Below are 22,779 nucleotides of genomic sequence, written 5' to 3'. Positions count from 1 at the left end.
GACATGATCTGAGATAACTACAAGAGAAATGCAGGAACAAAAGAAGCCCCTCTACATAGCTGTCAAGGTTCCTCCCCCCCTCTGAACTCTAGGGTACAGACGTGGGGACCTGCATGAAAACCTCCAAAGCTTACTTTCACCCGCTTAGGTTAAAACTTCCCCAAGGTACAAATTAATTTTATCTTTTGTCCCTGGATTTCCACTGCCACCACCAAACTTTAATTGGATTTACTGGGAAAACGTAGTTTGGACACGTATTTCCCCCCCAAATCCTCCCAACCCTTGCACCCCACTTCCTGGGGAAAGTTTGGTAAAAATCCTCACCAATTTGCATAGGTGACCACAGAACCAAACCCTTGGATCTGAGAACAATGAAAAAAATGAAAAAGCATTCAGTTTTCTTGCAAGAAGACTTTTAATAGAAGTAAAGGAATCACCTTTGTAAAATCAGGATGGTAGATACCTTACAGGGTAATTAGATTCAAAACATAGAGAATCCCTCTAGGCAAAACCTTAAGTTACAAAAAAGAGACACAGACAGGAATAGTCATTCTATTCAGCACAGTTCTTTTCTCAGCCATTTAAAGAAATCATAATCTAACACATACCTAGCTAGATTACTTACTAAAAGTTCTAAGACTCCATTCCTGTTCTATCCCCGGCAAAAGCATATAGACAGACCCAGACCCTTTGTTTCTCTCCCTCCTCCCAGCTTTTGAAAGTATCTTGTCTCGTCATTGGTCATTTTGGTCCGGTGCCAGGGAGGTTACCTTTAGCTTCTTAACCCTGTACAGGTGAGAGGATTTTTCCTCTGGCCAGGAGGGATTTTAAAGGGGTTTACCCTTCCCTTTATATTTATGACAATAGCCTTCATCAATATCACAAAGGCTTTTGACTTTGTCAGTAGAAGTGCACTGTTCGCGCTTCTAGGAATGATTTGATGTCCCCCAAAGTTCTTAAGCATGATTTGATCCTTTTATGAAAAGATGTACGGCACGGTCCAATACGATGGCTCAGTGTCTGAGGCTTTCCACATTCTTAGTGGAGTTAAGCAAGGTCTTAGTGGAGTTATGCAAGTACTTGCCCCAACTCTGTTTGGGATCTTCTCCTTCCTGCTACTGAAACAAGCTCTTTGTTCCTCAACTGAGGAACTCTACTTGCACATAAGATCGGGTGGAAAGCTGTTCAATCTTGCAAGACTCACAAGACTCGGGAGGCCCTAATCCAACACCTCCTCTTTGATGATGACACAGCAGTGACACCCCACACAGAAGCTCATTTTTAAAGCCTAATGGACAGTTTTCCAAAGACTGCCAATACTTGGGGCTTACTATAAGCCAAAAGAAGATGAACATAATGTGCCAAGGAGTTGAGGAAGCACCCTCCATCAAGATCAACAACTATGACTGTGAAGTGGTGAACGAGTTTACATACCTGGGGTCCACGATTACAGTCAACCTTTCACTTGAAACCGAACTCAACCTCCTCATTGAAAAAGCCACCACAACAATGTCTAGACTGAACAAGAGGGTATGGCGAAACAACAAACTGACAGAACACACAAAGATCTGTGTGTATCAAGCATGTGTTATCAGCACACTTTTGTATTGGAGCGAGACAGGGACCTTTTACTCTCATCAGGAAAAGAGGCTCAGCAGCTTTCATATGCGTTGCCTTTGTCGAATCTTTGGAATCTCCTGGAAGGACAGAGTCACCATCACTGAGGTGCTCAAGAGGGCCAGCATACCCAGCATGCAAACACTCCTCAAACAGAGACATCTCTGCTGGCTTGGGCATGTGTGGTGAATGAATGATGGGCGCATACCAAAGGACATCCTCTACGGCAAACTGGCATCTAGAAAAAGACCCAAAGGATGCCCCAAATTGTGTTTCAAGGATGTGTGCAAGCAAAGCCTCAAAGAAATGGACATGGATGTGGAGAAATGGGAAGATCACACTCAAGACCACAGGCTTTGGAAACAAGAGCTTAACAAAGGTCTCCGGAGTTCTGAGAGGAAGCCGTCCAGTTTAGCAGCGGAGAAAAGAGCTTGCAGAAGGCAGAACCGAAAGGGTCAAAACGTCACCTTTTAAATGTGACAGATGCGGCAGAGATTCTCTCTCTCAAATGGGTCTCTTCAGCCATGTTCGCGGCTGCCAAAAAGCCAACTGGGTAAATTCTTTACCTCTCAGGGGCACATACCCATGGTCTCTCGAGACTGAAGGATGCCTACTACTATTACAACATGACAGAATTGCTGGAAGTCTTCTCAATCCATTACTAACTTTCCAGAGACCCGGTGCACACCATCCGTCCATCTTTTCACTGGTTGACCCCCTACTGCCATGACCTTCCACCATTCCTTCCATAGTAACTTTCTTCAGGTTATTTCCATCTCTACTCCTAGTGTGACTGAAGTACGTAAGTTTGCATCTGTTGATTTCTGACATCAGGGTTCTCTCCAATAATATTTATAATGTAGGCATTTTTCTTTTTTTCATCCAGAAGATGCCCTAGAATCTGTGCTAGCACCACATTTCAAAAGCTTCAGTTTTCTTCTTGTCAGAAGCATTAACTTCCCATGATTCACATCCATAAATTCTGCACATATGTTAAAGAGGCTTAGGGACAAAATACAACCTTTTCTCACATTCTGGCCAGTGGAGAACCACTCACTATAATTGCAAAAAGAAAAGGAGTACTTGTGGCACCTTAGAGACTAACAAATTTATTTGAGTATCCGATGAAGTGAGCTGTAGCTCATGAAAGCTTATGCTCAAATAAATTTGTTAGTCTCTAAGGTGCCACAAGTCCTCCTGTTCTTTTTGCCAATACAGACTAACACGGCTGCTACTCTGAAACCTGTCACTATAATTGAACTCACTGAAAGTCTCTACCACCACCAACAGACCATGGTCTGAATAGTAGATTAATATAGTATTACAGTAAACCGGAAACAGCAGATTAGCAGTCTCAGCCATAGGCTTGGAATACCTAGACTCCCTGAAAAAAGAACAGGAGGACTTGTGGCACCTTAGAGACTAACAAATTTATTTGAGCAGAAGCTTTCGTGAGCTACAGCTCACTTCATCGGATGCATTCAGTGGAAAATACAGTGGGGAGATTTATATACATAGAGAACATGAAACAATGGGTGTGACCATACATACTGTAATGAGAGTGATCAGGTAAGGTGAGCTATTACCAGCAGGGGTGAGGGGGCGGGGGGGACCTTTTGTAGTGCCAGGTTCAAATCCTGGCAGGGATGACTCAGCTTTTTCTACTGACCTAGGTGAATTCTACATTATGTAGTTTATGATGTCTGCTGGAGAAACCCTTAACAAACTGAGGAGCTTTCTGTCCTGTCAGTACTTCACTGTTCAGGCAGTAAAGATCCAATGTCACTGCAGAGGTAGAGTTTGCCTGGTGCATCTAAAATGTTACACTCTTCCCTATACCTACACACAGTTTACCGTGTGCTGTGGTCTGGCTGACTGCCATATCACGTTCCACCTTCCGACTGCATTTTAGTGGTTCTGTGGTCTTTTGAGTTAAAGCCTCTTTATGTAAATGTAAAATATTTACCTCTCTCACAGTGGTCCCTGAGTTATTTGATGTTTGTAAACTACTTTGAGTTCCTTGATTGGACGGTACTGTCCAAGTCCACCCAATCATCCTTTTTTGTTAGTAGTACTGCTCTCTATTTGATAGGAGTCAGGCAGGCTTGGTGACTCAATTATTTATTGAGGGTGGGATTTTTCAAAATCTCCTAAGGAAGTGAAGAACACAAACCCCAGTGAAAGTCACAGTGGGACGTGTGCTGCTGACTCCTTAGGCACTTTTTAAAATCCCACCTTTATTGTTTTCCTTTGTATGATAGTAGCACCAAGCAGGAGAGGGACCCCGTTGTGCTAGGCCCTGCACATATACATAGCAAGGATAGTCCCTACTCTGAAGAGTTTACAACATAAATAGACAAGGCTACGAAAGGAAGTATTATTACTTTCATTTTATAGACGAGGAACAGATGGATTAAGTAATTTGACTTAAGATCTGGCAGATCTGAGAATTGGCCCCATATCTCCTGAGTCTTCAGCCTGTGCCTTAACCACAAGCTTATGAAGGTTCTAAGGGTATGTCTACACTACGAAATTAGGTCAATTTTATAGAAGTTGATTTTTAGAAATTGATTTTATACAGTCAATTGTGTATGTCCCGACTAAGAGCATTAAGTTGGTAGAGTGTGTCCTCAATACCGTGGCTAGCATCGACTTATGGAGCGGTGCACTGTGGGTAACTATCCCACAATTCCCACAGTCTCCGCTGCCCATTGGAATTCTGGTTTAAGGTCCCAATGCCTGATGGGTCAAAAACATTGTCGAGGGTGGTTCTGGTACGTCGTCAGTCGCCCCACCTTCCCTCCCTCTGTGAAAGCAACAGCAGACAATCGTTTTGTACCTTTTTTCCTGGGTTACCCGTGCAGACGCCATACCACGGCAAGCATGGAGCCCGCTCAGCTCATCGCTGCTGTTGTGAGCATTATAAACACCTTGCGCATTATCGTGGAGTATGTGCAGAACTGGGCTAAGAGACGCCAGCACGAGGACGATTGTGATGAGAACATGGACCCAGATGTTCCTGAAAGCATGGGCTGTGGCAATTGGGACATTATGGCAGCAGTGGGGCTGGTTGATACAGTGGAACACTGATTCTGCGCCCAGCAAACAAGCACAGACTGGTAGGACCGCATAGTGTTGCAGGTATGGGATGATTCACAGTGGCTGCAAAACTTTTGCATGCGTAAGGCCACTTTCCTTGAACTTTGTGAGTTGCTTTCCCCCGCCCTGAAGCACAGGAATACCAAGATGAGAGCTGCCCTGACAGTTGAGAAGTGAGTGGCGATAGCTTGCAACGCCTTGCTGCTACCGGGCAGTTGGGAATCAATTTGGAGTGGGCAAGTCTACTGTGGGGACTCCTGTGATCCAAGTAGCCAATGCAATCGCTGACATTCTGCTATCAAGGGTAGTGACTTTGGGAAATGTGCAGGTCATACTGGATGGCTTTGCTGCAATGGGGTTCCCTAATTGTGGTGGGGCGATAGACAGAACACATATCCCTATCTTGGCACCGGACCACCTTGCCAACCAGTACGTAAACCGCAAGGGGTACTTCTCAATGGTGCTGCAAGCACTGGTGGATCACAAGGGACGTTTCTCCGATATCAACATGGGACGGCTGGAAAAGGTGCATGACGCTTGTATCTTTAGGAACTCAGGGCTATTTGAGCAGTCGCAAGAAGGGATTTACTTCCCAGACTGGAAAATTACCATTGGGGATGTTGAAATGCTAATAGTTATCCTTGGGGACCCAGCCTACCCCTTGCTCCCATGGCTCATGAAGGGATCCTGGACAGTAGTAAGGAGCAGTTCAACTATAGGCTGAGCAAGTGCAGAATGGTGGTAGAATGTGCCTTTGGACGTTTAAAAGCTCGCTGGTGCTGTTTGCTGACTAGGTTAGACCTCAGCGCTACCAACATTCCCATTGTTATTGCTGCTTGCTCTGTGCTCCATAATATCTGAGAGAGTAAGGGGGAGATGTTTATGGTGGGGTGGGTAGTTGAGGCAAATCGCTTGGTGGCTGATTTTGAGCAGCCAGACACCAGGGCAATTAAAAGAGCACAGCTAGGTGTGCTGCGCATCAGAGAGGCTTTGAAAACCAGTTTCATGACTGGCCAGGCTACGATGTGACAGCTCTGTGTGTGTGTGTTCTTGCTGCAAACCCGCCCCCTTTGTTGATTTTAATTCCCTGTAAGCCAACCACCCTCCCCCCTTTGATAACAGCTGGCAAAGGAAATAAAGTAACTTTTGTTTTGAAACCATGCATCCTTTCTTTATTAATTTAAAAAAAAGTGAGATAACTGACAAGGTAGCCCGGGTGGAGTGGGATGCGGGAGGAGGGAAGGACAAGGCCACATTGCTTATTGTAGCCACACTACAAATCAAAACTGTTTGAATGACAGCCTTCTGTTGCTTGGGCCATCCTCTGGAGTGGAGTGGCTGGGTGCCCGGACCCTCCTCCCACGCCTGCGTTTTTGGGCATCCGGGTGAGGAGGATATGGAACTTGGGGAGGAGGGCAGGCTGTTATACAATGGATGCAGCGGGGGTCTGTGCTCTTGTTGGCTTTCCTGCAGCTCCAACAGACGCTTCATCATGTCCGTTTGCTCCCCCATTAGCCTCAGCATCGCCTCCTGCCTCTGCTCTTCGCGCACACTTAATGCTTTCCTGGCCTCTGCCACTGAATGCCTCCATGCATTAAGCTGTGCCCTATCAGTGCGGGAGGACTGCATGAGCTTGGAAAACATGTCATCGCGAGTGCATTTTTTTCGCCTTCTAATCTGCGATAACTTCAGGGACGGAGATGAAAGGGGGAGCATAGAAACATTTGCACCTGTGGGGAGACAAAAAGGGAGAGTAAAATTTAAGATGATACATTTCTGAGAAAAAAAGGGAGACTCTTTCACAGTGAATCAAGCAATTCACACCACACAGCACATGTGCTTTAGGTACAAGGTCGCATTTTGCCTTTTATATTGAGCGCCTGCTGCTTTGGTAACACATCACACACGGCTGGGCAACAGAATTCGGTTCCCAGGCAGCCATGGTAAGCCTTTTGGTATGTGGAGTTGGCTTCATCCACATTCATAACATGTGGGAATGGTTTCAAACTGCAGCGCCATCCTTTCCCATAGCAAGCAATGCCAGTTGGGTTTCACATTTAAAAGGAGGGGCTGCCCCCCACCTCCCCTCCACCCCACCGCATGGCTATTCTCTGGGATGATCCATTCACCCATCCCACAGCCGCGTGGCTATTCTCTGGGATGATCCGGTTTAGCCAAGTGCAAACAACCCAGCATGAACAGAGTCTTTTTACTGTTTCCTTACAAAAATTCCCCTATTTCAACCAGGTGACCATGAATGATATCACTCTCCTGAGGCTAACACAGAAAGATAAAGATAAAGACTCACTTCTCAACTTGAATGCAACCAAAACCCAGGACCATTTGCTGCCATGTTTTGTGCTGCAGTGATTCCAGACTACTTGCTCCTGGCTTGGCATGGTAAAGTGTCCTACCGTGGAGGACGAAATAAGGCAGCCCTCCCCAGAAACCTTCTGCAAAGGCTTTCAGAGTACCTCCAGGAGAGCTTCATGGAGATGTCCCTGGAGGATTCCCACTCTTTCCCCAGACACGTTAACTGACTTTTCCAGTAGCTGTACTGGCCGTGAATGCATCCCAATTCTTCAGGGCAAATCAAACCTTAAACACTATTGCTTTTAAACCCTGTACTGTAGTTACAAATGTGCAATCACCAGAGCTGTCTTCTCTGGCTTCAGAGTCGGGGATCCCGCCTTGGGAGGGTATTGGCTCCAGGGTGATGAAAAGGTTCTGGCTGCCAGGAAGAACGGATTCACTGCTTGCCTGCTGCGCATTATCCTCCTCCTTTTCCTCATCCACAAAATCCTCCTCCCTGTTGCGTGAGACTCCCCCCTTGCAAGTGTCCACGAACAGTGGTGGGGTAGTGGTATGGTCCCCCCTCCTAGAATGCCATGCAGCTGATCATAGAAGCGGCATGTATGGGGCTCTGACCCAGAGCGACTGTTTGCCTCCTTTGTCTTTTGGTAGGCTCGCCTGAGCTCCTTGACTTTCATGCAGCACTGCTGTGTGTCCCTGTTGTAGCCTCTCTCCACCATGTCCTGTGCGATTTTGGCATATATATTAGCATGTCGTCTTCTTGATCGGAGTTCGGCCTGCACAGATTCTTCTCCCCATACAGCAATCAGATCCAGTGTCTCCCTTTCGGTCCATGCTGGAGCTTGTTTGCGATTCTGGGGGTCATGGTCACCTGTGCTGCTGAGCTCGCTACGCTGACCAAACAGGAAATGAAATTCAAAATTTCCCAGGGCTTTTACTGTATACCTGGCTAGTGCATCGGAGTTCAAAGTGCTGTCCAGAGCGGTCACATTGGAGCACTCTGGGATAGCTCCTGGAGGCCAATACTGTTGAATTGCGTTTGCACTACCGCAAATTAGACACAGCGAGGTGGATTTTAGCGCTACTCCCCTTGCCAGGGAGGAGTACAGAAATCGATTTTAAGAGCCTTTAGGTTGATGGAACAGGGTTGGTTGTGTAGACGCAGTCATTTTAAAATTGACCTAATGTGGCTACATTTGACCTAACCCCGTAGTGTAGACCAGGGCTAAGAAAGGAAATTCCCAAGTAGCAATAACTTTTCTGCAACTCCCATCTATTCCCAAATGTGTATAAGCTACATTGCTTAGATGTAAACAGCTCTTCTTATAAAATCAACAGAAGGAAGCTGTTCCTTAAAATGCAGATTTTTCTGTAGCATATATGGGTGTTCCCTTGCCATGAGAGAGATTGTGATAAATGGGCCTAAAAATTTACCCTAATTGTTCAACTGTAAAAAGTGAGAGAAAGTTCATAAAGTGCCACAATAAGTGATCACAACAAATGTTGATGAGAAAAGACACAAAAAAAGAGACCGAGACTGAATTAGTCCGAACAGAAAGGGCTGTATTGATTCCACTCAAAGACTGTGTTAAGATGACTGGTAAACAAGAGGAGTAGAGGAATGGAAATCGGTGAACCAAAATTTGATGTTTAAAATTTGTCTATTGGAGGTCAAAATAATGAGAGGATGGAGTATTCTGCCCAACACTCCTTTCTGGGGTTCTTAAAAAGAAAAGACCTTTGGGAAAAATTAGCAGAAGAAGCATCTGTCTGCCAACAATTGCTGGAGCCAGCTTTATCGTCATGGCTGCCATCCCTACTGTCTCCTGGGACCCGGGACCTTCTTCATGCTAATCCTGAAAGATGTCCTGACCAGAGTGGGTCAGAGAGAGGGAACCCAAATGATATCACCACCAGCTCCATCTAAATCTTAGATGCCACCTGTGATGTGAGACTTTCTCTCTTGTCTCTCTCACTCACATATACACACACATACGCATCCCCCCACCCCCACACTGTGCCCTATTTATGTCTTCTTTTCCTTCCCACCTTATTTCCTCTTTCCTATCCTCTTTTTTCCTTCTGTCTGGTAAGTGTCTGGCTTAGTCAGCCAAGACTGTATATTTTGCAACACTGCTGTGAGCCTGTGATCGGAAAGAGGCAACTAAATGCAATATCCTCAACAGCCTGATGCTGATAGCAGTTCACTAGGTCTCAGAGTGGCTAGTAAGACTGAGGGCTGGGCCTGTGTTTCTCCAGAAGTGAGGTTGCAAGCTAGTCAATATCAGAGACAGAAGCTTCATTTTCTATCTCTGCTGGTCTTTTCTCTCCCTCTTTCGTGTTTGATTGTCTTGTTTTGTCTTCTAGGAAACAGGATCAAACTTTAACAACAGCTCCAGCCTGTTTTAATTAATGTCTTCTCTTTTCCCCAAAAAAGATAGTTTTTACCATCTTAAGAGACTTTAGATGGAAAACCCTCCATGTTTGCCAGACTCTCTTGGAAGAGAAAGAGAACGAGAACAAGGAATGTTGTTAAAATGAAAGCATTAATTAATACTTTACATTTCAAATGCTTTAACTGTTTTCCCCCCTCCCACCCACTGGTCTTTAATAAAAGGTTAAAAGGATTTTTAATGGTGTATTTGCTGTGGTACTAAGCAGCCTGTGGTCCCTTAACCTTGTTTAAAACTGTTCAGTGTTGATAGTGACTGGGTCATGTTAACACTTTAACTGTTTGGATCTGCATATTCAGTCTAAATTAATACAACAGATCCCAATGCCAACAGGTGTTGGAGGACAAAATAACTAGAGGGGGGATCCATGTAGGCAATGCTTGGAGAAGAAAGAACAGTTCTGGTGGTAACTGAGATTCTTTGAGGTGATTGTCTGCTACTTGCCTTCTGTTGCCGCTGATTTAGAACCTTATAAAGATGCCATTGTTGAATAGCTGCTGTCAGCGGTGCAGTATATCTCTGTAGCTGTAGGGCCATTTCTCAGCAGTACTAAGCTCCTGCTGCTTCCAGTGACTTTGAGTGGTTAATAGTGAAACCGTAAGGATGCAGTTTTTTGTATGGAATAATAATTATTATTTTTGTGTCGTGGCTTACATCTCGGTATCTACAGGTACCGTAAAAGCATTAATGATTGATGCCTTGCAGTATATCTGTCACATGGATGAGTAGTAGTATCTCCATTTTGCGGACGGGCAGAGGCACAAACAGTTTTGCTCAAGGTCCCACAGTAAGTGTATGGTAAAGTTGGGTACTAGACTCAAATCTCCTCTCTCCAAAAGAAAAGGAGGACTTGTGGCACCTTAGAGACTAACCAATTTATTTGAGCATAAGCTTTCGTGAGCTACAGCTCACTTCATCGGATGCATACTGTGGAAAGTGTAGAAGATCTTTTTATATACACACAAAGCACGAAACAATACCTGCTCCCACCCCACTCTCCTGCTGCTAATAGCTTATCTAAAGTGACCACTCTCCTTACAATGTGTATGATAATCAAGGTGGGCCCTTTCCAGCACAAATCCAGGGTTTAACAAGAACGTCTGGGGGTTGGGAAAAAACAAGGGGAAATAGGTTACCTTGCATAATGACTTAGCCACTCCCAGTCTCTATTCAAGCCTAAGTTAATTGTATCCAATTTGCAAATGAATTCCAATTCAACAGTTTCTCGCTGGAGTCTGGATTTGAAGTTTTTTTGTTGTAATATCACAAAGTTCAGTCACTTTGTCCTTACCCATAACTATTTTACATTTGGGGACAATGTATAACTTCAGATCAGCGACACTGCTATGGGTACCCGCATGGCCCCACAGTATGTCAACATTTTTATGGCTGACTTAGAACAACGCTTCCTCAGCTCTCGTCCCCTAACGCCCCTACTCTACTTGCGCTATATTGATGACATCTTCATCATCTGGACCCATGGAAAAGAAGCCCTTGAGGAGTTCCACCATGATTTCAACAATTTCCATCCCAACATCAACCTCAGCCTGGTCCAGTCCACACAAGAGATCCACTTCCTGGACACTACAGTGCTAATAAACGATGGTCACATAAACACCACCCTATACCGGAAACCTACTGACCGCTATTCCTGCCTACATGCTTCCAGCTTTCACCCTGACCACACCACACAATCCATCGTCTACAGCCAAGCTCTACGATACAACCGCATTTGCTCCAACCCCTCAGACAGAGACAAACACCTACAAGAGCTCTATCAAGCATTCTTACAACTACAATACCCACCTGCGGAAGTGAAGAAACAGATTGATAGAGCCAGAAGAGTTCCCAGAAGTCTCCTGCTACAGGACAGGCCTAACAAAGAAAATAACAGGACACCACTAGCCGTCACCTTCAGCCCCCAACTAAAACCCCTCCAATGCATTATTAAGGATCTACAACCTATCCTGAAGGATGACCCAACACTCTCACAAACCTTGGGAGACAGGCCAGTCCTTGCCTACAGACAGCCCCCCAACCTGAAGTAAATACTCACCAGCAACCACACACCACACCACAGAACCACTAACCCAGGTACCTATCCTTGCAACAAAGCCCGTTGCCAACTGTGCCCACATATCTATTCAGGGGACACCATCACAGGGCCTAATAACATCAGCCACTCTATCAGAGGCTCGTTAACCTGCACATCCACCAATGTGATCTATGCCATCATGTGCCAGCAATGCCCCTCTGCCGTGAACATTGATCAAACTGGACAGTCTCTACGTAAAAGAATAAATGGACACAAATCAGATGTCAAGAATTATAACATTCATAAACCAGTCGGAGAACACTTCGATCTCTCTGGTCACTCGATTACAGACCTAAAAGTCGCAATATTACAACAAAAAGACTTCAAAAACAGACTTCAACAAGAGACTGCTGAATTGGAATTCATTTGCAAATTGGATACAATTAACTTAGGCTTGAATAGAGACTGGGAGTGGCTAAGTCATTATGCAAGGTAACCTATTTCCCCTTGTTTTTTCCTACCCCCTCCCCCCAGACGTTCTTGTTAAACCCTGGATTTGTGCTGGAAAGGGCCCACCTTGATTATCATACACATTGTAAGGAGAGTGGTCACTTTAGATAAGCTATTAGCAGCAGGAGAGTGGGGTGGGAGGAGGTATTGTTTCATGCTTTGTGTGTATATAAGAAGATCTTCTACACTTTCCACAGTATGCATCCGATGAAGTGAGCTGTAGCTCACGAAAGCTTATGCTCAAATAAATTGGTTAGTCTCTAAGGTGCCACAAGTACTCCTTTTCTTTTTGCGAATACAGACTAACACGGCTGTTACTCTGAAATCTCTCCAAATGCTAAGCTTTAACCACGTAGCCTGTGTGTTAGTTACGGCTCTTTTCATTAGGCTTCTGCAGTCACTTCTCCACCCTTGAGTTATGTGACTGGCTGTGCTATTAGGCCACTTCCCAATAGAACAAGGGCAGCGCTGTCTATTTGGATGCCCAGAGGATCCATCCCCTTTAAAGTCTAAACAGTGGCTGATGACTGTCGGCCAGTAGAAATCTGCTTTGTAATTTGATTAAAATGTTTGAAACTTGTCCTGTAAGTAATACTTCCACTGAGATCTTACTTCTAGCATGTAGTAGAAAAATAGCCTGAACAAGTGGTTCTCTGTTACCTTTTAATCTTCACTTCCTTTTGGAGAGACAGAAGTCTGAAATAGTATCTAGATAGCTTTAATTCCTTCCTGGAGCTTCACCTTCCTAAGAGTGCGAAGTCCCTCAACAGAAGTAGTGATTTAGTGGTAAAAAGAACAGGAGGACTTGTGGCACCTTAGAGACTAAGAAATTAATCGAGCACAAGCTTTCGTGAGCTATAGCTCACTTCATCAGATGCAGCTCACGAAAGCTCATGCTCAAATAAATTTGTTAGTCTCTAGGGTGCCACAAGTCCTCCTTTTCTGTTTGCGGATACAGACTAACGTGGTTGCTACTCTGAAACCTGATTTAGTGGTGTTTCAGATATTTCTGACCCCACGGTGGTTTGATATTCTCCCATGTTTGTGTAAAAAACAAACAAAAAAAGTTTGTTTCTGTTAATAGTCTTCATAGCTGTTTTGGAGAAGCACGGTCAAGGAAGAGATTTAAATACTAAAGGATCAGTCAGGGTGACACACTCAGCACTTACATACCCTGGAAAGTCTTGACTCTCATTCTTTTTCCCACAGGCCTCCAGAGCTAGCATCAAAGTATGCAAATTTCTCTGAGGGAGTTTGCAGACCTGGGTATGCATCAGCGCTCATGACTTCCATCTTCCCAAAGTAAGTGATCAGTTCCCCAGTGTTTGTACTTTACAGCCCTGCTCTTCCCCAACTGCTTACCTCCTCTGCATGCAGGATCCTATGTCGGCCTGGCTTGATGTGAGTAATTGGCTGAGTGAGGCCTTCCATTTACCTCCCTAATCCTGTCTCCCCAGAAATGATCAGCAGGCTGGGAACAGAATAACTGTACTAGCTAAGATAAGGGGGGATACCCAGGGAACCATTTATAGTTGACAAGATAATAATGAATCAGATAAACCTGGAACATAAGGTGAAGTAAAGAGAGAGTCATGCATGGACAACGTGTGCTGTACGTGGATTGGTTCCTACAAAGTGACCAAGCCAATCCCAGAACATGTGATGCAATGTATAGTAAATACAATGTAATGTATAAATGTATATAAAGGAAGAGGTTTGCTGTGTGGCTTTGGATGTGTGGTATACTCTGTACCCACCCCCTATGCTTGAGCCTGATCAACTCAAACGTAATTTGATTGTATGTTAGTAAAGGAACCCAAGTGATGAGACTGGAATTGAACCGAGTTTGTGGGGAACCAAGTGGAAGAGGTCTCAGGGGAACCTCAATATGGTACTCATAGGTAGCTTGTCTCGTAGATGGTTGCTGCATTATTTTGCTATTCCCGTTCCAGTGGATGCCCCTTGTGAAATCCTGGCTTTATGGAAATCAATGGGGGTTTTGCCATTGACTTCAGTGGGGCCAGGATTTCACCCTATGAATATACAGTATGGTATCTTCAATGATGTAAGCAGTAGATCAACAAAGAGTGTAGGCTCAGGGCCAAATTCACTGCTGGTGTAAGCAGGTGCAACTCCATTGAAACTACAAGTGCAGCTCCACTGAGTTGCACCTTCTCAGTTAGTGGTAAATTTAGCTATCTGAGGTAGGAGGGGTTATAATCTCCTCTACCTGCACACAAGGGCAAACTGGCCCTCAAGTGCTCGGGAGCTGGGCAGCAGAGTTTTCTAAATAGTGTTTAGAGAGCCCAAGTCTGCTGGTCTTGCTGTATCTCATTCACTTTTTCCAATGAAATATCACACTAGTCTCCTCATCTTCCCCTCTGAACAAGTCTGCTGTGATATTGTCAACCCCAAGTGTTCAAAAACAATGAATCAGGTTCCCAGAATCATGAGATTGGCTTAAAAATAATGTTGGAGTTCTTTTTATTTGCCTTTTGTTTTTTGAGTCTTTCTGATACTTTTGGGTCACCTTTTCAAGCTTTTCCCAGAAATCATGATGTCTGGAATTTTTTTTCTTAAATGAAAGCTGAGATTCTTCTTCGAGTGCTGGTCCCTGTGTGTATTCCTTTGTGGGTGTGTGCATGCACGTGGAGTCAGAGAATTCTTGCAAGCAGTGTCTGTTTGGCCACTATGCGTCCTTTACGTTCCTTGTGCTTCCAACCAAACAAATAAAGGATGGAGTGGCCAACTGTCTCTCCAGTTCCTTCCTGCTCCCTCGTGGCTTGGCTCCGAACCTCCAGAGTCCAGAGCTCTCCTTCAATTTCTTTGCTCTGAATATTTCAAAGGTTGCCTTAGTGCTTTTTTGTATGGTTCTTTATAGTTAGTTTTTAATAGTTTTACAACTTTTAGCAGAGTTTTCTAGTTAGATAGAATCCCTGCCTTGGGGGCACTCCCTTCCCCCATACACCATTATGGGTATTGGATTATGGCCAGAACTCTGGGCTTCAAAAACTGTGTGTCATGTCCCCAGTCTTTCTCAGTCAGTGACAAGCATCAGCATTGTTTGTACTGTCTTGGGGAGGCCCACATCATGGCTAGGTGTAATACATGCTGCTTTTTCTCTAGCCATACCCATGAGGTGAGGGGACCCTGGCTTAGAAAACACCTTCTGGAGAAGGCCAGGAGGCTGCAGTCAGAACCAGGCTGTGGAACACTCCCCCACGGCCCCAGTACATTGGCTTGAATTGTTACACAGCATGCCTCCTGCTGTGAGGTCTGACTGTTGCTGGGGAATCCATACCCACAGACCACCCCGTCAGGTTTTCATTGGGCAGGCAGAGAATGCTTGCACAAAGCGTAAGAGCAGGTCTGCCTCTTAAGTCTGCTTCAAAGATGTCCAACGCAGCTCCTCCTAAATCGAGCAAATCTGCTCTTTCAATCCCTGAAGACTTATTATGTCCTGAGTCCCAGAGCCATGTCTCAAAAGCCCATAGACCAGAGTATTGGACCCCACCCCAGTGACACTCACTCCACCAGTACTGTCCAAATCAAAAAGTTGGAATCTGCTGGTTCTGCCGCAATCAGAGCTTCTACCACCAATGGCAGTGCTGCTGTCTCTCACTCCGGTCACATGGAGCCTTCTTCCTCCGACCCCACCAGCATGAACGTATCAGACTGCTTGCACTCTAGGGAGGCAAGACTTACACTGCACTGCAGGACATCTGTGCTCTCCCTGAGGTTCTGTTTCCCCCATCATCAGGGCCTTCTCGCACTAGGGAGATTGACTCTGCCAGGGGATGTTACCTTTGACAGAAGCCTATCCCCTCCTCCATCTTCCAACTGTGCCTTTCCTCTGTTGGAACTGCTGTTGGATTGAGACCTTTTCTTCTCTTTCTTGGGAGAGTCTGAATCTCCAGAGGAGTCACTGTCTCCTCCTCTGAGAAATAAGAAAAAGAGGACTTGTGGCACCTTAGAGACTAACAAATTTATTTGAGCATAAGCTTTCATGAGCTACAGCTCACTTCATCGGATGCATTCAGTGGAAAATACAGTGGGGAGATTTATATACATAGAGAACATGAAACAATGGGTGTTACCATACACACTGTAACGAGAGTGATCACTTAAGGTGAGCTATTATTACCAGCAGGAGAGCAGGGGGAAATAAACCTTTTGTCATGATGATCAAGGTGGGCCATTTCCAGCAGTTGATAAGAACGTCTGAGGAACAGTGGAGGGTGAGGGGCGGGGATAAACATGGGGAAATAGTTTTACTTTGTGTAATGATCAACATCCTCCCCAGCAAACAGGGAAAGATTAAGAATGAGCTCTCAAAACTGGATACTCTCATAAAAAAACAATCTTCCACACAAACTTCCTCGTGGCTGGACTTTACTAAAACTAGACAAGCCATTTACAACACACACTTTGCTACTCTACAAAAGAATAAGACACTAAACTATCTAAACTACTACATGCCACAAGGGGCCACAGCAATGGTTCCCTTAACTCACCCAGCAATATTGTTAATCTATCCAACTATACTCTTAGCCCAGCAGAAGAGTTTGTCCTATCTCGGGGCCTCTCCTTCTGCCCCTCCACCCCCACGAACATGATACAGTTCTGTGGTGACCTAGAATTCTATTCTCGACGTCTCCGACTCAAGAAATATTTCCAACACACCTCTGAACAACATACTAACCCACAGAGACCTTCCTACCAAGACTACAAAAAGAAGGATTCTGGGTGGACTCCTCCTGAAGGTCGAAACAACAGACTGGACTTCTACATAGAGTGCTTCCGCCGACGTGCACGGGCTGAAATTGTGGAAAAGCAGCATCACTTGCCCCATAACCTCAGCCGTGCAGAACACAATGCCATCCACAGCCTCAGAAACAACTCTGACGACATAATCAAAAAGGCTGACAAAGGAGGTGCTGTCGTCATCATGATTAGGTCGGAATATGAACAAGAGGCTGCTCGGCAGCTCTCCAACACCACTTTCTACAAGCCATTAACCTCTGATCCCACTGAGGGTTACCAAAAGAAACACCACCATTTGCTCAAGAAACTCCCTGAAAAAGCACAAGAACAAATCTGCACAGACGCACCCCTGGAACCCCGACCAGGGGTATACTATCTGCTACCCAAGATCCATAAACCTGGAAATCCTGGACGCCCCATCATCTTAGGCATTGGCCCCCTGACACCAGGATTGTCTGGCTTTGTAGACTCCCTCCTCAGGCCATACGCTACCAGCACTCCCGGCTATCTTTGAGACACCACTGACTTCCTGAGGAAACTACAATCCATCGGTGATATTCCTGAAAACACCATCCTGGCCACTATGGATGTAGAAGCCCTCCACACCAACATTCCACACAAAGATGGATTACAAGCCGTCAGGAACAGTATCCCCGATAATGTCACGGCAACCCTGGTGGCTGAACTTTGTGGCTTTGTCCTCACCCATAACTATTTCATATTTGGGGACAATGTATACCTTCAAATCAGAGGCACTGCTATGGGTACCCACATGGCCCCACAGTATGCCAACATTTTTATGGCTGACTTAGAACAACGCTTCCTCAGCTCTCGTCCCCTAACACCCCTACTCTATTTGCGCTATATTGATGACATCTTCATCATCTGGACCCATGGAAAAGAAGCCCTTGAGGAATTCCACCATGATTTCAACAATTTCCATCCCAACATCAACCTCAGCCTGGTCCAGTCCAAACAAGAGATCCACTTCCTGGACACTACAATGCTAATAAGCGATGGTCACATAAACACCACCCTATACCGGAAACCTACTGACTGCTATTCCTACCTACATGCCTCCAGCTTTCACCCAGACCAGACCACACGATCCATTGTCTACAGCCAAGCTCTACGATACAACCGCATTTGCTCCAACCCCTCAGACAGAGACAAACGCCTGCAGGATCTCTATCAAGCATTCTTACAACTACAATACCCACCTGCGGAAGTGAAGAAACAGATTGACAGAGCCAGAAGAGTACCCAGAAGTCACCTACTACAGGACAGGCCCAACAAAGATAATAACAGAACGCCACTAGCCATCACCTTCAGCCCCCAACTAAAACCTCTCCAACGCATTATTAAGGATCTACAACCTATCCTGAAGGACGACCCATCACTCTCACAATTCTTGGGAGACAGGCCAGTCCTTGCCTACAGACAGCCCCCCAACCTGAAGCAAATACTCACTAGCAACCACACAACAGAACCACTAACCCAGGTACCTATCCTTGCAACAAAGCCCGTTGCCAACTGTGTCCACATATCTATTCAGGGGACACCATCACAGGGCCTAATCACATTAGCCAGACTATCAGAGGCTCGTTCACCTGCACATCTACCAATGTGATATATGCCATCATGTGCCAGCAATGCCCCTCTGCCGTGTACATTGGTCAAACTGGATAGTCTCTACGTAAAAGAATAAATGAACACAAATCAGATGTCAAGAATTTATAACATTCATAAACCAGTTGGAGAACACTTCAATCTCTCCGGTCACTCGATTACAGACCTAAAGGTCGCAATATTACAACAAAAAGACTTCAAAAACAGACTCCAATGAGAGACTGCTGAATTGGAATTAATTTGCAAATTGGATACAATTAACTTCTGTGTGTATATAAATCTCCTTACTGTATTTTCCACTGAATGCATCCGATGAAGTGAGCTGTAGCTCACGAAAGCTTATGCTTAAATAAATTGGTTAGTCTCTAAGGTGCCACTAGTATTCCTTTTTTTTTTTGCGAATACAGACTAACACGACTGCTACTCTGAAACCTGACAAGGATATTAAACATCTAGATTTCTTGAGAAGCAAAGTTTTCACATCTACTAGTCTTCAGCTTTGTACAGTGAACTGTCAGACATTGTTGGCCGAGTGCTACTGTCTCAACCACTCAAAATTCACAGATTTTGTAGCCAAGTGACCACAGCAGGACGGAGCTCACTTCTAAGCTGTTATTGAAGAGGGTAGGCTGATGGCTAGAACCGCTCTTCAATTAGTGGTTGATGCAGCAGACACTTCACCTAGAACGATGGCAGTGGCCATCGTGCTGTGCTGTGAATCACGATGGCACACTTTGGGGTTTCCCAGTGAGATCCAAAACACCATGGAGTCCTTACACAAGGGTCTCCAGTGCCACCCTCCACTTCCTGGGTGTAGATACGCATGTCACAAAAGGGAAGTATCATAGGCAGCTTACAAACCTAGACCGGTATCTCAACAGTTTTATCACCAATGGTCTTATGGCCCTCCGCATACGAGAGATGACGAGTACAGAAGGGTCATTTGCCTGCAGCTCCCATGTCTACACTACCATGTCACTCCCATCCCCAGTAGAAAGATGTTTTTGACAGTTGCTCAAGAGCTGCACATCATTTATGATGCCACCAGTACCCAATTCCCACATATCATAGAATCATGGAATATCAGAGTTGGAAGGGACCTCAGAAGGTCATCTAGTCCAACCCCCTGCTCAAAGCAGGACCAATCCCCAACCAAATCATCCCAGCCAGGGCTTTGTCAAGCCTGACCTTAAAAACTTCCAAGGAAGGAGATTCCACCACCACCCTAGGTAACGCATTCCAGTGTTTCAAAACCCACGTAGTGAAAAAGGTTTTCCTAATATCCAACCTAAACCTCCCCCACTGCAACTTGAGACCATTATTCCCCATTCTCTCATCTGCTACCACTGAGAACAGTCTAGAGCCATCCTCTTTGGAACCCCCTTTCAGGTAGTTGAAAGCAGCTATCAAATCCCCCCTCATTCTTCTCCTCCGCAGACTAAACAATCCCAGTTCCCTCAGCCTCTCCTTATAAATCATGTGTTCCAGTCCCCTCATCATTTTTGTTCCCCTCCGCTGGACATTTTCCAATTTTTCCACACCCTTCTTGTAGTGTGGGGCCCAAAACTGGACACTGTACTCCAGATGAGGCCTCACCAATGTCGGATAGAGGGGAATGACCACGTCCCTCGATCTGCTGGCAATGCCCCTACTTATACATCCCAAATGCCATTGGCCTTCTTGGCAACAGGGGCACACTGTTGACTCACATTCAGCTTCTCGGCCAACTGTAACCCTAGGTCCTTTTCTGCTGAACTGCTGCCTAGCCATTTGGTCCCTAGTGTGTAGCGGTGCATGGAATTCTTCCGTCCTAAGTGCAGGACTCTGCACTTGACCTTGTTGAACCTCATCAGATTTCTTTTGGCCTGTCATAAATATAAAGGGAAGGGTAAACCCCTTTAAAATCCCTCCTGGCCAGAGGAAAACTCCTCTCACCTGTAAGGGTTAAGAAGCTAAAGGTAACCTAGCTGGCACCTGACCAAAATGACCAATGAGGAGACAAGATACTTTCAAAAGCTGGGAGGAGGGAGAGAAACAAAGGGTCTCTGTCTGTCTATATGCTGGTTTTGTCAGGGATAGACCAGGAATGGAGTCTTAGAACTTTTAGTAAGTAATCTAGCTAGGTATGTGTTAATTATGATTTCTTTAAATGGCTGAGAAAAGAATTGTGCTGAATAGAATAACTATTTCTGTCTGTGTATCTTTTTTGTAACTTAAGGTTTTGCCTATGTTTTTAATCTAATTACCCTGTAAGGTATCTACCATCCTGATTTTACAGAGGGGATTTCTTTACCTCTATTTACTCCTATTTCTATTAAAAGTCTTCTTGTAAGAAAACTGAATGCTTTTTCATTGCTCTCAGATCCAAGGGTTTGGGTCTGTGGTCACCTATGCAAATTGGTGAGGCTTTTTATCCAACATTTCCCAGGAAAGGGGGGGTGCAAGTGTTGGGAGGATTGTTCATTGTTCTTAAGATCCAAGGGTCTGGGTCTGTAGTCACCTAGGCAAATTGGTGAGGCTTTTTACCAAACCTTGTCCAGGAAGTGGGGTGCAAGGTTTTGGGAAGTATTTTGGGGGGAAAGACATTTCCAAACAGCTCTTCCCCAGTAACCAGTATTTGTTTGGTGGTGGTAGCAGCCAATCCAAGGACAAGGGGTGGAATATTTTGTATCTTGGGGAAGTTTTTGACCTAAGCTGGTAAAGATAAGCTTAGGAGGTTTTCATGCAGGTCCCCATAGCTGTACCCTAGCGTTCAGAGTGGGGGAGGAACCTTGACATGGCCCAATCCTCTAATTTGTCTAGGGCCCTCTGTATCCTATCCCTACCCTCCAGCATATCTACCTTTCCTCCCAGTTTAGTGTCATCTGCAAAGTTGCTGAGGGTGCAGTCTACACGATCCTCCAGATCATTAATGAAGATATTGAACAAAACCGGCCCCAGGACCGACCCTTGAGGCACTCTGCTTGATACCGGCTGCCAACTGGACATGGAGCCATTGATCACTACCCTTTGAGCCCGACAGTCTAGCCGGCTTTCTGTCCACCTTATCGTCCATTCATCCAGCCCATACTACTTTAACTTGCTGGCAAGAATACGGTGGGAGACCGTGTCAAAAGCTTTGCTAAAGTCAAGGAACAACATGTCCACTGCTTTTCCTTCATCCAAAGAGCCAGTTATCTCGTCATAGAAGGCAATTAGATTAGTCAGGCATGACTTGCCCTTGATGAATCCATGCTGACTGTTCCTGATCACTTTCCTCCCCTCTAAGTGCTTCAGAATTGATTCCTTGAGGACCTGCTCCGTGATTTTTCCAGGACTGAGGTGAGGCTGACTGGCCTGTCATTCCCCAGATCCTCCTCGTTCCCTTTTTTAAAGATGGGCACTACATTAGCCTTTTTCCAGTCGTCCGGGACCTCCCCCGATTGCCCTGAGTTTTCAAAGATAATGGCCAATGGCTCTGCAATCACATCCGCCAACCCCTTTAGCACTCTCGGATGCAGCGCATCCGGCCCCATGGGACTTGTGCTCATCCAGCTTTTCTAAATCGTCCCGAACCACTTCTTTCTCCACAGAGGGCTGGTCACGTCCTCCCCATACTGTGCTGCCCAGTGCAGCAGTCTGGGAGCTGACCTTGTTCGTGAAGACACAGGCAAAAAAAGCATTGAGTACATTAGTTTTTTCCACATCCTCTGTCACTAGGTTGCCTCCCTCATTCAGTAAGGGGCCCACGCTTTCCTTGACTTTCTTCTTCTTGCTAACATACCTGAAGAAACCCTTCTTGTTACTCTTAACATCTCTTGCTAGCTGCAACTCCAAGTGTGATTTGGCCTTCCTGATTTCACTCCTGCATGCCTGAGCAATATTTTTATATTCTTCCCTGGTCATTTGTCCAATCTTCCACTTCTTGTAAGTTTCTTTTTTTGTGTTTAAGAACAGCAAGGATTTCACTGTTAAGCCAAGCTGTTCGCCTGCCATATTTACTATTCTTTCTACACATTGGGATGGTTTGTCCCTGTAACCTCAATCAGGATTCTTCAAAATACAGCCAGCTCTCCTGGACTCCTTTCCCCCTCATGTTATTCTCCCAGGGGATCCTGCCCATCAGTTCCCTGAGGGAGTCAAAGTCTGCTTTTCTGAAGTCCAGGGTCCGTATTCTGCTGCTCTCCTTTCTTCCCTGTGTCAGGATCCTGAACTCGACAATGTCATGGTGACTGCCTCCCAGGTTCCCGTCCACTTTTGCTTCCCCTACTAATTCTTCCCTGTTTGTGAGCAGCAGGTCAAGAAGAGCTCTGCCCCTAGTTGGTTCCTCCAGCACTTGCACCAGGAAATTGTCTCCTATACGTTCCAAAAACTTCCTGG

At 45.4% G+C, this 22,779-nt stretch overlaps 1 protein-coding gene across 3 annotated transcripts in view; it reads left to right on the top strand.

Annotated features, from left to right (window-relative positions):
• Positions 1–22,779, top strand: part of ST3GAL3 (ST3 beta-galactoside alpha-2,3-sialyltransferase 3) — a 389,973-nt gene that overhangs the window by 174,488 nt on the left and 192,706 nt on the right. For all 3 annotated transcript variants that reach the window (XM_073357969.1, XM_073357970.1, XM_073357971.1), the window contains one exon: positions 13,237–13,329. In XM_073357969.1, coding sequence (XP_073214070.1) covers positions 13,237–13,329 — 93 coding nt within the window. The remainder of the gene's footprint in view (positions 1–13,236; positions 13,330–22,779) is intronic.

The sequence above is a fragment of the Lepidochelys kempii genome, chromosome 8, assembly GCF_965140265.1.
Source record: "Lepidochelys kempii isolate rLepKem1 chromosome 8, rLepKem1.hap2, whole genome shotgun sequence".
In the NCBI taxonomy this organism is placed as follows: domain Eukaryota; kingdom Metazoa; phylum Chordata; order Testudines; family Cheloniidae; genus Lepidochelys; species Lepidochelys kempii.
Note: the sequence above shows the minus strand (reverse complement) of the source record. Positions and strands in the feature narration are given on the sequence as shown.